The sequence below is a fragment of the Callithrix jacchus genome, chromosome 8 (genome assembly GCF_049354715.1).
Source record: "Callithrix jacchus isolate 240 chromosome 8, calJac240_pri, whole genome shotgun sequence".
Lineage (NCBI taxonomy): Eukaryota > Metazoa > Chordata > Mammalia > Primates > Cebidae > Callithrix > Callithrix jacchus.
In genome coordinates, this window is record NC_133509.1 from 10,093,270 (window position 1) to 10,110,474 (window position 17,205).

The following is a 17,205-nucleotide window of genomic DNA, read 5'->3' on the forward strand; positions in this document are numbered from 1 at the left end:
GGCATTAAAGAAGGTGTAGGAGTGAGTGGTTAACACTTACATAACACTTATCTGTGTCAGGCACGTTGATCAAAATAAGCAACGAAGTATTATTGTTAAACTTAAAGAAAAATCTAACTTGGATGTGAATGATCAGAGAACTTGTTTTAATTTTTAACCTTTTAGAAATTGTTAATATAAAGTAGATGTTTATAACTTCCACTTTTTATTTCACTTATTGAACAGATATTAATGAACTTCTAGGTGCTGAGGAAACAAACAGCAAAGCAAAGTCCCTGTCCCCAAAGTCCCTGACCCTTCCTCATCGCGGGGGGAGGCGATTGTGCCAGGAAACCCGGACGCCGGGGCTCCCTTCCCCCGCCGGGGTTACCCGCGACCCTCGGCGCCCCCACCACGCAACTGGACCTTGTTGCATTTCGGACGGGAGGAGGGGGTTCACATTTCAACGTGGAAGAAAGTTAAGCCAGTGAAATGGACCACTGTGAGAGGACAGACCAGGGAGATGTCACTCTTGCTTGCAGGGTGGTCACAGAATGCCTGCAAAAACAACTTTTCTGAAGATTTGAGGGGAAAAATTTTTGGCCAAAACGGCTCTGAGAAGGGCAGTTTCTTCCACCACTAGTTCATCATTTTACCATCTGTGGATTATCACCGGGGTCACTGCTATCCCAGCCTAGTTTTTATACAGGATGCAGCACGAACTTCCCGCAACTATCCAAACGGTAAAATGTGCTTTAAACAAAAGACTAGTTAAAAAGGAATCCTGCCAGTGCCTGCAGTACGTTTTCCTTTAGTCTCTTTAGTTGATTTGGAATCTCTGCCTGTTCTCGGTGCATGCGGCTCAAAGGTGAGCTAGCGAGCTCCCCTTCTCTTAGCCACCTCGCGGCCCGCACTGGGACCCGATCCGGGTGTATCTGCAGGCATGCGGGCGATGGCTCTGGCCCTAACGTCGCCGAGGGCGCCAGCCTCCGGATAAGCAGCTGCGGCGTGGCCCGGGCGCTTCCGGACACCGGCTAGGGCGGAAGGCCCAACGGTGGGGTTCGCGCTTCCGACCTTCAGCCGGTAGGGGCGCCCTCAGCCCACGCCCCGCCCCGTCCCTAAGGCCCTCGTGCTTTGCCTCCACGCCCAGCCTCGCCCCGCGCCCCACGAGCTCCGCCCCCGCCCCGCGCCCCGCGCCCCGCGCCCCGCGCCCCACGAGCCCCGCCCCCTGCCCCGCGCCCCACGAGCCCCGCCTCCGCCCCGCGCTCCACGCCCCACGAGCCCCGCCCTCGCCCCGTGCCCGCCCACGAGCCCCGCTCAGCCCCGCCCCGCCCCGCGCCCCACGAGCCCCGCTCCCGCCCCGTGCCCGCCCCACGAGCCCCGCTCAGCCCCGCCCCGCGCCCCACGAGCCCCGCTCAGCCCCGCCCCGCGCCCCACGAGCCCCGCTCCCGCCCCGTGCCCACCCCACGAGCCCCGCTCAGCCCCGCCCCCGTGCCCAGCCCACAAGCCCGCTCAGCCCCGCCCCCGTGCCTGCCCACAAGCCCGCTCAGCCCCGCCCCCGCCCCACGAACCCCGCCCCCGCCCCGTGCCCCGCCTCTCCCCTAGCGTCCCGCTCGGCCCCGCCCACGAGCCCCACCTACTGAACCCCACCAGCGCCGGGAGCATCTAGCGTCCCCTACGGGCCCCCGGGTCGGCTTCCGCGGTCGCCATGACGGCGGCCGTTTTCTTCGGCTGCGCTTTCATTGCCTTCGGGCCTGCGCTCGCCCTCTATGTCTTCACCATCGCCACCGAGCCGTTGCGTATCATCTTCCTCATCGCCGGGTGAGGCGACTGCGCCGGGAAACGCGGACGCCGGGGCTCCCCTTTCCCGCCGGGGTTACCCGCGACCCTTGGCGCCCGCACCGCGCGGCTCGACCTTGTTGCGTTTCTGACGGGAGGAGGGTTGACAGGGGGAGAGCGGAGATCCGGCTACCCGAGGCGCCTCGCCCTCCTGGGAATAAGCGCAGGGGGTCAGGGCCTTTTGCCTGGGGCCCATGGGTGGGTTTAGTGAGCCGTGAAGCCACTAAAGTATAAAAAAAAATTATGGATAAGTTCATATATGCATTCTCTGCATCCTTCATTTTCTGGAGGGAGAGTCCCTAATTTCCCTCATTCTCAAAGGCATCTGTAATCCCCAAAGGGTTAAGAACCGTTGGCGTCTAGGATGGTAGTGCGCGATCTCTGCCAATTAGAATCACCTGGGGCCAGGTGCTTTAAAACATGCCGATGCCCACCCCCACCCCGATCCATTGAGTCACAATGTCTAGGAGGTGGGATTCGGGCTTCAGATTTTTTTTTTTTTTTTTTTTTTTTTTTTTTTTGCTCTTTTTGGATGATTCGGGAGTGCAGCCAAAGTAATGGAAACCTGTAAAAATACCGAAGCACCTGACTATGCATCTCCTTCTGGGAGCTTGATAAATACGGAACTCTGGTGTCCCATCCCAGTTGTCACCTGCTTCTTACTTGCACGTACCACGTCGTCGTCCTCCCCACCCCCGTGATTCTCTGTTGGCACCAGACTAGGCCAGTGATTCCCACTTTTCTGTGTTTCTTCACCTCCCACAAACGTTTTCCAAGTGCTTCGTTACATTTCATTTAAAAAATAATAGAGATTTGGGAAAAGGTTTGTAAAGCTTGCTACAATCCTTGGAATCCACGGGGGTGCTGCAAGACCTGGAGGGCGTGGGTACTCACCCAGATCAGAACACAGGTTTTCAAGTTGAATTTTATACTAATCACTTTATTAATAGAGATGTAGGTATTTTTCTGGAAAAGATGCTCACCTCTGCAGATATCTGACCAGTAATCTGTGATTTCTTGTAGGTTTTAAGGATATGAAAATGGCAGTAATCAAGGTTGTATATTTTCTTGCTTTGCCTCATCAATGGGCAGAGCATTGATTAGAAAGGGTACCAAATAACCAAGTTTCTAGCTAGACGGTCCTTGGCAGACAGAGTGCAGACGTACCAGCAAATACCAGGGTTACTGAAGAAAGGAACTGTTGGGAAATCTCACCATTCCTCTGGAACATGTTTGTCTCACTAAGGAAAAGACACCTTTAATAACAACTGATGAAAAGCAACACTTTATGAGGACGTTTTTCCATCCCTTATTAAAAAGTCAAGAAATCTCTTCCTTCTCAAGCAGGGTTTTTTCCCCGCCTTTAGATCATTACTAATCCTGTACTGATGTTCACTCGTAACTTTTTTCCCCCGTTTTTCAGAGCTTTCTTCTGGTTGGTGTCTCTGCTGATTTCGTCGCTTGTTTGGTTCATGGCAAGAGTTATTACTGACAACAAAGATGGACCCATACAGAAATATCTGCTTATCTTTGGAGCATTGGTCTCGGTCTTTATCCAAGAAATGTTCCGATTTGCATATTATAGACTCCTAAAGTAAGTTAAATATCTGCCTTCCCTCCCCCCCCAGTTAGATTTTAGTTATGATTTGGTCATTTGAAACATGAATATAGTTTTCTGTCTGTACCCTCCTACATAATTCTAAGCCAAGAAATTGGTCCATTTCCAGCCTGAAAATATTCAGTGTTCTTTTATCTTGTGCACATTTCTTCTTTCCTTTCTTCCTTCATTCAAAAAATATTTCTAGAGAATCAATGCCAGACACTATCCTAAGTACTGGGGATGCATCAGTGATTAAAAGACAGAGTCTCTGGCTTCATGGAGCTCACAGTAGCAGGAGACAGACAACAAATGAATGAACAAGAAATACACCGTTATAGTAGATGAGTGTCATGGAGACAAAAAAGCTAGGGAAGCATTAAAACAACTACAGAAATCATTCCAGCTTAGAATGTATATGTTCTTCTCTTTGCCACCACCTAAGATAAATAATTCTTTTTTTTTTTTTTTTGAGATATAGTTTTTGCTGTTGTTGCTAGGCTGAAGGGCAATGGCGAGATCTCTGCTCACGGCATCCTCTGCCTCCCGGGTTCAAGCCATTTTCCTGCCTCAGCCTCCCTAGTAGCTGGAATTACAGGCGTGCATCACCACGCCCCACTGATTTTTATAAGTTTAGTAAAGACAGGGTTTCACCATTTTGGCCAGGCTGGTTTCAAACTCCTGACCTCAAGTGATCCACCCACCTGGGCTTCCAAAGTGCTGGGACTACAGGCATGAGCCACCAAGCCCAGCCAAGATAAAGAATTCTTATGGAGACCATGCCTTTTATTATTTTGATTGTAGTAGGGGAAAATGAGAGCTCATTTTGTGATACATCCTGTAGTTTAAAGTCTATAATAGGAATATACATTTTCAAAAAAGCCTTGGGTTTCCCTATTAGGCCAGAAAGTAGGTCTTCTCTTGCATCAGGGGGACCTCACTATGAAACTGCTGATTCGAAACACAGCTGGAACTTGGAATTATATTTCCTTTCAGGCAGTCATGAGATTAGTTTTGATTATGTAGTAAGACTTAGTAGAGTGATAAATGTGCTGTCTTTTTTCATTTCTACAAATGAAGTAATTAAGGCTCTCCATGAATTTCATGGATATAACCAAGAGGACCCTCAACAATAACTCTCTTCATTAGGCTTTTCATTATCCTTCAATAAGGATAACTTGTTCTTACCAACATGCTACGTTTTCTGTATTTTTTACTCTTTGCTTTTAATAGCAGATACTGAATTTCCTTTTCATAATGAAGGAATTTAAATTAGAGATGGAAAACCAGGAAGCCATTGCTTAGAAGCAGAAATCATATCTTAGAAAAGTTTCAAAAATGAAATTCCCATTAGTCCCTGGAAATATTACATGGGAACATATAAATATGAAAGGTAACATAGAAATTTCCATGGTAACACAACATCTCTAACAGATGGACATCTAGTTGTGTTTGATTGTTTCTGGTATGTTGCAGTTACACCATTCTACAGTTTTAAGGTTAACTGTGGAATATGATTAATGTAACCAGATCTATCTCCACTGGGCTAGGTGGCTCACGCCTGTAACCCTAATACTTTGGGAAGTAGGCTGATTGCTTGAGCTGAGGAGTTCAAGACCAGCCTGGACAACATGGCAAAACCCTGTCTCTACAAAAAACACAAAAATTAACCAGGCACAGTGGTCCCATCCCTTCAGGTGGCTGAGGTGGGAGGATCACTTGAACCCAGGAGGCAGAAGATGCAGTGAGCTGTGATTGCACTACTGTGCTCCAGCCTGGGCAGCAGAGCCAGACCCTATCTCAAACACACACACACACACACACACACACACACACACACACACGTACATACCCTTCTGACCTTGACCGTGCTCACCAGGTAAATGAAGTCTTTGCTACATGGTTATCATCACGTCCCTTTCAAGGTTCAACAGTCCTTTCTTCACCTGGACCTCAGCAGGCATGGTTGTGGCTTCCAAACCTTTCCAAAAACAAGACTGTTTTTTCTTTCTGGGCAGTGGACGTGACCCTTTTTGTCAGCGCCTGGTTTTTGCCTGTGCTCAGGACCTGGCACAGTATTCTGCAGTGAAGTCTGAGTAGTGCCCCTACTGGGCACTGTGCCCTTCACAGCTCAGCCTCACATTGCACTGGGTTTTCCTGTCAGTGATGTCATTGGCTCATATGCATTTTCATGCAGTGGGTCTAATTTTGAAAGAAAAAAACAAAAAACACCTTAATTTCTAATTCAGAATTTCAAGTTTAGGACTTGTATGTTCTCAAACCTGAATTCCCAGAGTGCCCAGATGAGTGCGGGCTGTTCTTCACTTGCATCTTCATGGTTTCCACGTGCAATGCCAGCATTTTCCTGGCACTAATTTAGAGACCCAAATGACTGGAGCTGAACATAGGTCCACATTTTTTTCTTCCTCTTTTTTTTTAAATTTTAATGTTTTAAATTTTCTTTTTACAATGAGGAGCAAGGGCTTACTTTTTTAATGAGGGCAGGAAAGGAGTAGGGCCACGTGAGGAAGAAATTACCGTTCAGTTGTCAGTCTGTAGGCTTGAATGCCAGGATGTTCAGAGAAGCCTCTCTAGCCTCCTAGGGAAGCCATGTTTGCTTTTCTGAAAGGGCCTTAGGAAATTTTAAACAATTGGTAGGAGAGACTTGTATTAACAGGTAACTTTGTTTGCATTTGCAAAATGAATCTTTTACAAGCCTTTAGAATACTCAAAACGTTCCCAGCAAATTTGAGAAATGGATGTTATGTACTTGTATGAATTTTGTAATGCTTTATTTATGACTAACATTGATATGAATACATTTACATTGCTCTCTTTTTTTTTTTTTTTTTTTTGAGACGGAGTTTCTCTCTTGTTACCCAGGCTGGAGTGCAATGGCACAATCTCGGCTCACCGCAACCCCCGCCTCCTGGGTTCAGGCAATTCTCCTGTCTCAGCCTCCTGAGTAGCTGGGATTACAGGCACGCACCACCATGCCCAGCTAATTTTTTGTATTTTTAGTAGAGACGGGGTTTCACTATGTTGACCAGAATGGTCTCCATCTCTTGACCTCGTGATCCACCCGCCTCGGCCTCCCCAAGTGCTGGGATTACAGGCGTGAGCCACCGCACCCGGCCCTACATTGCTCTCTTATGCTATACTATGTTCAAATATAGGGGCTTTATTTTAATCAATATTTTATCTCCACTGACAAAGTAGGCCTTGAACTTTTAAATTTAAAGTGCTCCCTCAAACTTTTGCTATCAGAATCTGGTGCCAAGATTAAAACGTGGAGAGTTTATACCAGTTTTTATAAATATATGGAATTGGATCAAAATATTCATTGCAATCTAATAATAAATAATAATTTTATTTCCTGGGTTAGGCTGTAGTCACTTAATCTTAATAATCTTATTCTTCATGAATGAATAGTAACTTTCAGCCTGGCAGAGCCTTGCATAATGAGAAATTGGCATGTGACAACAAGGGGTAGCGCTTTCTACAGTCATTAAAAAAAAAAATCCAAGTTATGTTGCTTAAAACATAATGGCGTTTTGCCCAGAACATACAGTTTAGGCAACTCTGTGTTGCTTGAAACTCCTCTATGTTGCCTAAAACAGACATTAGGATTTTTTTCTGTTTGGATGGAAATCTTTGTAATTTAATTCAATTTTGTCTTAAAACGTTGATACCATAAATATATTGCAATTTTAGAAAACCTTCCATTTATAGAAAAAATATTAAGATAACCATTGCTACAACTTTTAAGCAACTTGTCTATTTTTAAAAATTTCTAAAATGGTGTATTTAGCTTGTATTCATATTCCTTTCTCTCCCTCATACACACATTCAAAAATAGAACATGAGAAAGATGGTATGGTTTATCAGTAGTTTTTCAAAGTTTATATTTTTAAAATTTGAATTGTTTCTCTCTTTGTTTTTGGAAACACAATAATAAATGCAGACAAAGAATTTTCCACTTGAGTAAAACGGAAGTGAACACAGAAACTGATGATGTTTCGTACTTTCTCACTTCCTGGTGTTAACGTCGAGAACTCTCTTAGCTGTTACTTTTCCTCTCATGTACTTCCGTAATATAGAATTAGGAAGTTTATTCATCTTTTTAATTTGTTTATTTAATATATTTGTGATAGTAGTACTTTGCTATACCAAATAGCTAAAATCTTTGATTGATTCACTGATTGAGTCTCTGTCACCCAGGCTGGAGTGCAGTGGCGCAATCATGGCTCACTGCAACTTCCGCCTCCGGGGCTCAAGCAATCCTCCCACCCTCAGCCTCCTGAGTAGCTGCCACCACCCCCAGCTCATTTTTGTATTTTTTTGGTAGAGAAATAGTCTCCCTGTGTAGCCCAGGCTGATCTTCAATTCCTGAGCTCAAGCAGTCTGTCTACGTCGGCCTCCCAGAATGCTGGTATTGCAGATGTGAGCCCACGTGCCCCACCAATTTATCTCTTACATTGGATTATTTTGTCTTTTTATTATTGAGTTGTAAGAGTTCTGTCGATATAAGTCCTTTTTCAAATACGATTTGCAGATATTTTCCGCCGTCTTTGTTGTCTTTTCACTTTCTCAATCGTGTCCTTTGTAGCACCGCAGTTTTTAATTCTGACGAGGTTCATCTGTTTACTTTTTCTTTTGTTGCTCGCGGTGCAGGTGTTTGTATTTGAGAAATTACTGCTCAGTCCAAGGTCACGAAGACTGACACCTGTGTATTCTTCTAATAGTTTCGTAATTAGCTCTTATGGCTGGACTTTGCACTCATTTTAGTTCTTATATGTGGTGGAAGGCAAGGGTCCACCTTCATCCTTTTGTATGTGATTATTTAGTATTCTGCCACCATGTATTAAAAAGACCATCTTTCTTTCCTCCTTGAGTCATCGTGCACTCTTGTTGAAAATTAAGATTTTCAAATATAAAGATTTATTTCTGGACTCTCAATTTTATTCTGTTAATCTATGTATCACCCTTACACCAGTATCAGATGATCTTGAATACTTTACTTTTGTAGTAAGTTTGTGTGTGTGTGTGTGTGTGAGAGAGACAAAGTTTCACTCTTGTTGCTCAGGCTGGGATGCACTGGCAAGATCTCAGCTCACTGCAACCTCTGCCTCCTGGGTTCAAGCAATTCTCCTGCCTCTCCTGCCTCAGCCTCCCAAGTAGCTGGGATTACAGGCATGTGCCACCACACCCAGCTAATTTTTGTAGTTTTAGTGGAGATGTGATTTCACCACATTGACCAGGCTAGTCTTGAAATCCTGATCTCAGGTGATCCGCCCACCTTGGCCTCCCAAAGTGCTGGAATTGCAGGCATGAGCCACTGTGCCCAGCCTGTAGTAAGGTTTCAAATGGAGAAGTGTAAGTCTTTTAACTTTGTTGTTTTCTACAAAAACCAGTAACAGTTGTTTATTATCATTATGAAATATAATATACTGTACATAGTTGTATGTGGTATACTTTTTTTCTGTGTGTGTGTGGCAGGGTCTCTCTCTCTGTTGGCCAGGCTAGAGTAGAGTGGTCATCTCACTACAGGCTCCACCTCCTTGCCTCAAGCCATCCTCCCACCTCAGCCTCCCCAGGTAGCTGGGACTACAGGTGCACGCCACCACACCTGGTTCATTTTTGTATTTTTTGTAGAGAGAGGGATTCACCATATTGCCCAAGCTGATCACGAACTTCTGGGCTCAAGCGACTTGTTTGCCTTGACCTCCCCAAATGCTGGGATTACAGGTGTGGGCCACCGCGCCTTGCCAATATGTGCTGTGCTTTTATATGACTGGCAGTGCAGTGGGTTTGCTCACACCAGCATCACCACAAACACGGGAGTGATGCATTTAGCAGCAACGTCATGACGTCACTAGGCAATAGGGATTTCTAGCTCCATTATGATAAGGACAACCATCGTAATCCGTTGTTGACTGAAATGTTGCTATGCAGCACGTAACTGTATTTTATTTTATTTACTTTTAGTTTCAAGGGTACATGTGCAAGTTTGTTATATGGGTAAATTGCAATCCTCCCCTCCTCCCACTCTAGTCTCAGCTAGGCCCCAGTGTCCCCAGTGTCTGTTGTTCCCTTCTTTGTGTCCACATGGACACAAGTCTTTTATTTATTTATTTATTTATTTTGAGACAGAGTTTCACTCTTGTTACCCAGGCTGCAGTGCAATGGCGCGATTTCAGCTCACTGCAACCTCCGCCTCCTGGGTTCAGGCAATTCTCCTGCCTCAGCCTCCTGAGTAGCTGGGATTACAGGCACGTGCCACCGTGCCCAGCTAATTTTTTGTATTTTTAATAGAGACGGGGTTTCACCATGTTGACCAGGATGGTCTCGATCTCTTGACCTCGTGTTCCATCCGCCTTGGCCTCCCAAAGTGCTGGGATTACAGGCATGAGCCACCGCGCCGTCTTTTATTTATTACTGAACAATTTATATAAAACAAATCCTCCAAAATTTATTGATTCTACTGTATTGACACATCTGTTGACAGAGATTATTACTATATTATATGGTCCATAAGCTTTAATTAGCTTTTAACAATATCACTATGAGGGGTAAGTTTATTTAGGAAAATTGGGCATTTTAGTTGTTTACTGCTACAGAGAGAGAAGATGGTAACTTAAATTTCTGGCTCATGTCCTCACTACCAAACAACACTTCCAGATGGACAGCACCAAAGTGGCAGGTTTTTTGTTTCTTTTGAGTCTAGAAAAGCAAAGGACCCCCTTCACTAGGCTTATTCCTGTTTTGGTTGAATTATACATTGCCTTAATTTAATGTAATCAGAACAATTTGTATTTACGTAATGAATAAGCTGATTATAATGAATATAAATACCCTGAAATTTATTTTTTATTTATTTATTTTTTGAGAGGGAGTTTCGCTCTTGTTACCCAGGCTGGAGTGCAATGGCGCGATCTCGGCTCACTGCAACCTCCACCTCCTGGGTTCAGGCAATTCTCCTGCCTCAGCCTCCTGAGTAGCTGGGATTACAGACACGCGCCACCATGCCCAGCTAATTTTTTGTATTTTTAGTAGAGACAGGGTTTCACCATGTTGACCAAGATGGTCTGGATCTCTTGACCTCGTGATCCACCTGCCTCGGCCTCCCAAAGTGCTGGGATTACTGGCGTGAGCCACTGCGCCCGGCACCCTGAAATTTAAAATAACAAAATGCCCAGAAAATAAGAGTCTTCTGGATCATTTAATTGTCTATTGCTAGAGTTAACCTGTCTTGTTCCACCATTTGCTAAAAAATTATTTTAAAAATGATTTAGTTCTTTTGTTGCCTTAATAAATACACTTTATAGTAAATATAATTTAAATGTTCTTTGAGTCAGGATTTTACATTATTGCAGAGTTTTCTCACCAAGAAGGATTGGTAATAGTGATGCTAGTAGAATTGACCAGCCACATCTAGCATTCCTAACACATCTGCATGGGACTCATGGTAAACTTGTGAATTGGCCACAGCAGAAGCATGCATGAAATCACTCTAAAGATCATTTCTTTATTTTACATTTTGTAGAGAGGGTCTTGCTGTGTTGCCCAAGCTGGTCTCAAACTCTTGGATGCAAGTGATCCTCCTGCCTTGGCCTCTCAAAGTGCTGAGATTACAGGCGTGAGCCACCATGCTCAGGCTAATAATCTATAAACTATATATAAATTAAATATATATGTATTATATATTTAAGAGTAAGGAGAGATTAGTGATTACCAGCCATTGGTAGACACAGCTGCTTTAGCAAATTGCTGCCTGAAGTAGACTCTGAAGGATGCGTGCAGTTTAGGTTCTGCGGAATGGAAGATACGAGGGAGGGTGGCAGAGTAAGTACAGTCCTGGTAGAAGACAGAACACAGTGCCAGCAAAGCAGGAGTAACGATACAGTACTTTGGGAAGGGAGAAAAAACCCGGAGTGGTAGATTCCGTAGGATATTGAATTGAATATTTGCCAAGTTCAGAAAGCAATTGGAAGAATTGTGGTTTTTATCTTTCAAAATTCAATTCCTTACGGCTTGTTTGCTTATATTTTTCTTACCGTTTTATGTGAATGTCAAAGAAAAGGTAAAAAGGAGTTGGAAATTTTGGCTGATTTTAGTTCATTGAAAGTTTGCTGGGTTTCGTTTAACTGAATCATAGATTTAGAGTATAACCTGATGCAAAGCCTCATTGAGTATCTGGGTTTGAAGTGTCTTGTTGGACTTTCCTGATACAGTGCTCTTTCTTTTTTTCTTAATTACGTGTGTGGTTTTATTTTAGAAAAGCCAGTGAGGGTTTGAAGAGTATAAGCCCAGGTGAGACAGCACCCTCCATGCGACTGCTGGCCTATGGTAAGTTATAACCACATGGTTTCATTAAGAAAAAAAATCAGACTCGGCATAAAAGTCACTTGTATCTTTTATATCTTTGTAGATTTCAAGTTATTTATTATTGCTGCCTGGGCCTATTGGTGTACATATTTGCTTATTATCCCAGCTTTCCAGGTTCCTTTTGTAAAGGAAAAGTGATTGCAAGTGACCCTTACCTGTATGTTCATTATATATTAACCAGGTTTCCCTAGTTAACTAACATTTTCTGCGTGATGAAACTTACTTTCTCTGAATCTTGCCATGACTTTGGCTGTTCTAGGAGGACGCTTGGTGTTAAAGCGGTTAATATCTCTGCATATTATACTCTGAGAATTATGTTGAAGATTGGATCTAGGTTCCCCAGTTTGGCTCAGGAACACATAGTTCCTCGTTACACTCAATTTTAGTTCTAAGCTGTCAAACTCAACTCTGTGGACTCTGTTATCATAAAGTAAAGCCAGAGTCTTGGCATTGTGTCCTCTGTCTCACCTATTGTGTGCCTTTCTAGACCTTTTTCTCCCCTTTTTCATTACTCTGCTGCATTCTACCATTCATTTCCTTTGCTTTTCCCTGTTCTCTCTCCATTCCTCATTTAGCCAAGCACATGACTCTCCAGCCAGCTGTCTGCTGCTTCAGGGAGAACATAAGCGCCCTTTTCCCTGCAACACACTTGCATTAACTAGTCCTTGGAAATTTGACTTGAAAATAAATCTTGGCAGGAAAAGAGTTAACAGTGTTTTTCTTCCTCTTTAGTTTCTGGCTTGGGCTTTGGAATCATGAGTGGAGTGTTTTCCTTTGTGAATACCCTATCTGACTCACTGGGGCCAGGCACAGTGGGCATTCATGGAGATTCTCCTCAGTTCTTCCTTAATTCAGGTATGTGTCTTATAGCTGTCAACATTCAGCCTTCTAGTGTAAATGGTCATTCAATTTTTTTTTTTTTTTTTTTTTTTTGAGACAAAGTCTTGCACTGTCTCTCAGGCTGTAGTGCAGTGGCGTGATCTTGGCTCACTGCAACCTCTGCCACCTGGGTTCAAGCAATTCTCCTGCCTCAGCATCCCGAGTAGCTGAGACTACAGGTGTGCGCCACCACACCCAGCTAATTTTTATATTTTTTAGTAGAGATGGTGTTTCACCATGTTGGCCAGGATGGTCTTGATCTCTTGACCTTGTAATCCACCCGCCTCAGCCTCCCAAAGTGCTGAGATTACAGACATGAGCCACCGCGCCAGGCTGTCTGAATGATGATTCTTACTGGAGTTCACCGCCTTAGAAATTCCAGTGAATAGGAACTTTATGTTATTTCTTTTAAAGGCAAAATACTCTGAAGTAAAAGACTTAGGAAAATAAAAATTTTGGTTAGAGTGTTTTAGACTTTCAGAGTGGAATTTAGCTTGCATAAAATTTATTTTTATTTTGTTGTACTAACAAGGTTGCTGTATAGTTGAAGTGTTAGAAGTGATTTTTTAAGGCCATGTTGATCTTTTTGGTTCTCATGATTTTATGTTATCTTCAGTAGAAGCCCTAATCTATAATTGTCATTGTGGTGCTTTTTGTGGGAATAGGCAGTATAATTTAATCTTGAAATTGAGAGGAAAAAATGGCATCATAGATGAGTTGATCATTTCATCCAAACGATGCAACAAAAAGGACCAACTTATTTCAAATTACTTTTTCATCCATGAGCTAAAAACTGTCATGATGATGCTCCGATCGCAAACCTGGGAGTTGGTAGAGCGTGTAATTAACATAGATTTCCTCCACACTCCACAAGAAGGCTCCTGAAAATAGGGGAAAACACCCACTGTATTTTTAGTCATTTCCACAACAGTTATGCCATTAAAATAACTGAGTTCACATGCATGTTATTTTAATTATATGATTTATATGTTATTTTGATAACATCTATGCTAGAGCTCCTCAGGGAGCTTACCCTCTAATAGGAGAATAAGATGAAAAAAAAGTGAATAAGCATTCCGGTAACAGTTTAAGGTAATAATAGAAAAGAAATAAAATGGTGTGACCAATTTTTTTTTTTGAGACGGAGTCTTGCTCTGTCACCCAGGCTGGAGTGCAGTGGCCCAATCTCGGCTCACTGTAACCTCCGCCTCCCAGGTTCAAGGGATTCTTCTGCCTCAGTCTCCCGAGTAGTTAGGATTACAGGTGCTTACCACCATGCCTGGCTAATTTTTGTACTTTTAGTAGAAACGGGGTTTCACCATGTTGGTCAGACTGGTCTTGAACTCCTGACCTCAGGTGATCCACCTACCTCAGCCTCCCAAAGTGCTGGGGTTATAGGCGGGAGCCACTGTACCCGGCCAGGTATGACCAATTAAAAAAAATTTTCTTCAATAATTTAGAGGCATGCTCAATGTCAAAGTTATCCTAAGCCCAATGTACTTGGCATTCTCAGTAGACCCTTTGTTTCCACTTCAGTTCAGGCCTTGACATGTCCTCTCTAGATTACCACGATCTGCCCCCACTAGGTTAGTCTTTCCTTGACACACTTTCCATTTGAATCCTGTATGCAACTACTAAACTCATCTTCCCTGTTGCAAAAACGGTTTGGTTTTTTCAGGGCCTACAGGATAAACTCAAGGCCCTTTAAAGCTGGCTGTAAATTAGAGGACAGGAAAGTGTGTTCATGGGTCATACTTATTGTGATGCTTCCAACATAGCAAATTATCTTTCTTTTGAACGTTTCATCATTGGAATATTTCTGACAAATATGTTAATGATAGGTTATATTGAGTGTTAGGTCTTTAAAACAAATGTGATATTTTAAAGTCGGTAGAGCCCAATGTAAGTTAATAAAACATAATCGCAAGGGGAGCTAGTGCTGCAGTTTTCTGTTTTATTATGCTGCTAACACGGTTGTCTCCCTGCTACAGTTTTGTTTTGATATACAAGTTTTGCCAGCTTCTTTCACTAGATGGTGCTAATTCCCTTTAGTGACCTAGGCTGTTTTCATAAAACATTTAAAATGATTCTTTTGGTAGAAAGTAAAAGAAAGATTTGAGGCCGGGCGCGGTGGCTCAAGCCTGTAATCCCAGCACTTTGGGAGGCCGAGGCAGGTTGATCACGAGGTCAAGAGATCGAGACCATCCTGGTCAACATGGTGAAACCCCGTCTCTACTAAAAATACAAAAAATCAGCTGGGCATGGTGGCGCATGCCTGTAATCCCAGCTACTCGGGAGGGTGAGGCAGGAGAATTGCCTGAACCCTGGAGGCGGAGGTTGCAGTGAGCCAAGATTGCGCCATTGCACTCTAGCCTGGGTAACAACAGCGAAAACTCCGTCTCAAAAAAAAAAAAAAAAGAAAGAAAGAAAGAAAGATTTGATACCAATTTGGTCATTGTATCTGTAATTTCCAGGAATTAAAGGAAAAATTCAGTATTCAATGAGATACCTTATGTCTTTTGCCAAGTTAGGATGGCAGATTGGCCATGTTATAAATTTGTATCTACAGAATGAAAGAATGGTGTTGTTTTATCATGTGCAAGTTTCTTATTGTTATAACGTTCTTTGAAGCATAAACTTTGAGTTATAAATTTAAGAAATTAATTTTTATTACATTTGAAAATAAGACCCCAAATTTATATTGATTGTATTTATGTTATTTATAACTATTTGTAATTGCCATTATTTAGACACAACTCATTTTTGTCAGGTAAGTCTTTACCTTTATATGTTTTGCATATTCCATTACAAATGCTAAATGATAATCAGGATAAATAAGGAATGTAGGGTCACTAATTACAGATTGAGCATCCTTAATCCAAAAATCCAAAATCCAAAATGCTCCAGCATCCAAAACTTCCTTCACCAACACGACACCACAAGTAGGAAATTCCACACCTGACCTTATGTGATGGGTCACAGAACAAGAAAAAACTTTGTTTCATCCACAAAGTTATTAAAAATATTGTGTAAAATTACCTTCAGCCTATGCATATCAGATATATATGAAGTATAAATGAATTTCATGTTTTGGCCAGTTGCCGTGGCTCATGCCTGTAATCCCAACACTGTGGGAAGCCAAGGCAGGAGGATCACTTGAGCTCAGGAGTTTGAGACCAGCCTGGGCAATGTAGCAAGACACTGTCTCTATTAAAAATTTAAAAACTTAGCTGGGTGTCATGGTGCGCACCATGGTTCCAGCTACTCAGGAGGCCGAGGTGGGAGAATCACTTGAGCCCAGGAGGTTGAGACTGCAGTGAGCTGTGATCGTCCCACTGCAATCCAGCCTAGGTGACAGAGGGATACCCTGTTTCAAGAAAAAGAAAAGAATTTCAGGTCTAAATTTGAGTCTTATCCCCTAACATTGTATATATAAAAATATATATGCACAAATATTTCAAAATTCAAAAAAATCTAAAATTTGAAACACTTCTGTTCCCCAACATTTCAGATAAGGGATATTCAGCCTGTAGTTATGTATCTGTCTATACTAGTGTATGTTAATAAAATCCATACTATATCATACCTGTATGTACATAGGTTCTTATGTTACAAGCAGGCATAGTTTAAAAATAATGTTTATTTATAGGTTACTTCTTTTATTTGTCATTATGTTGTAGGCTAGTCTTACATTTTACTAGAATCATTACTGTTTCTTGGTAATGGTGTATAGAGACACAAGTATGGGAATTGGAATCCTAGGTTCAAGTCTTATCCTGGCTCATTAATTTAGTATTTTGGGCAAGTCCATTTGATTATTGAATCACTCATCCATAAATAAATATGAAATGTTTTTAGTCTAAAGGAGTTATACCAAGCTATGAAAATACAGCCCAATTACCATTCTTAATTTCCATTCATAGTGGGGAATAAAGATAAACAGCTAATTACTATAAAGCGTGATGGGTGCTACAGTGAAATGAGGATGAGCCATGGGGCACAAAAGACAGGCTCTGACCCATGCTTTCAGGCCACAGTACCTTGCCATTGTAGCATTTATCACAGATGTGATGAACTGAGTAATGTAGTTACTTTGTTTAATGTCTTTTCTCTCCAGTCTTATGCTAAGCCATGCAAGTGTGAGGACAACATCCGTATCGTTCACTGCTGTATCCTCAGCATCTTGCGGAGTCCTTTGTTTCTAGATGGTACTCAATAAATACTCAGAAAAATCAAAGCCAGGCACAGCTTAGGGAGGAAGTGCCATAATGAGTAGAGATCTACTTAAAGGGTGATTAATAACTAGGGAGGCAAAGAAAGGGGTTGTCACCTTCTAGCAAACCTCCCAGTGCTGACTACACAGTGATGAGGTAATTTGAGGTAAGTGTTTCATCATTCCTCAGCATTGGCTAGGAGGACTTTGAACATTAACATAATATCTTAGAGAAGGTTATTTGATTAGTGATTTATATCTGTATTACAGTAAATCAGATCACAGAATTCTCTTACATTCTTTAAAACAA

At 42.6% G+C, this 17,205-nt stretch overlaps 1 protein-coding gene across 1 annotated transcript in view; it reads left to right on the forward strand.

Moving 5' to 3' along the window:
- The first annotated feature begins 1,600 nt into the window (after window positions 1–1,600).
- The window catches only part of APH1B (aph-1B gamma-secretase subunit), a 31,924-nt gene continuing 16,319 nt past the window's right edge, over window positions 1,601–17,205 (forward strand). Inside the window, exons 1-4 of the mRNA XM_002763658.6 lie at window positions 1,601–1,800; window positions 3,242–3,412; window positions 11,694–11,764; window positions 12,536–12,658. Of these exons, the coding sequence (XP_002763704.3) occupies window positions 1,688–1,800; window positions 3,242–3,412; window positions 11,694–11,764; window positions 12,536–12,658 (478 nt within the window). The 5' untranslated portion in view covers window positions 1,601–1,687. The remainder of the gene's footprint in view (window positions 1,801–3,241; window positions 3,413–11,693; window positions 11,765–12,535; window positions 12,659–17,205) is intronic.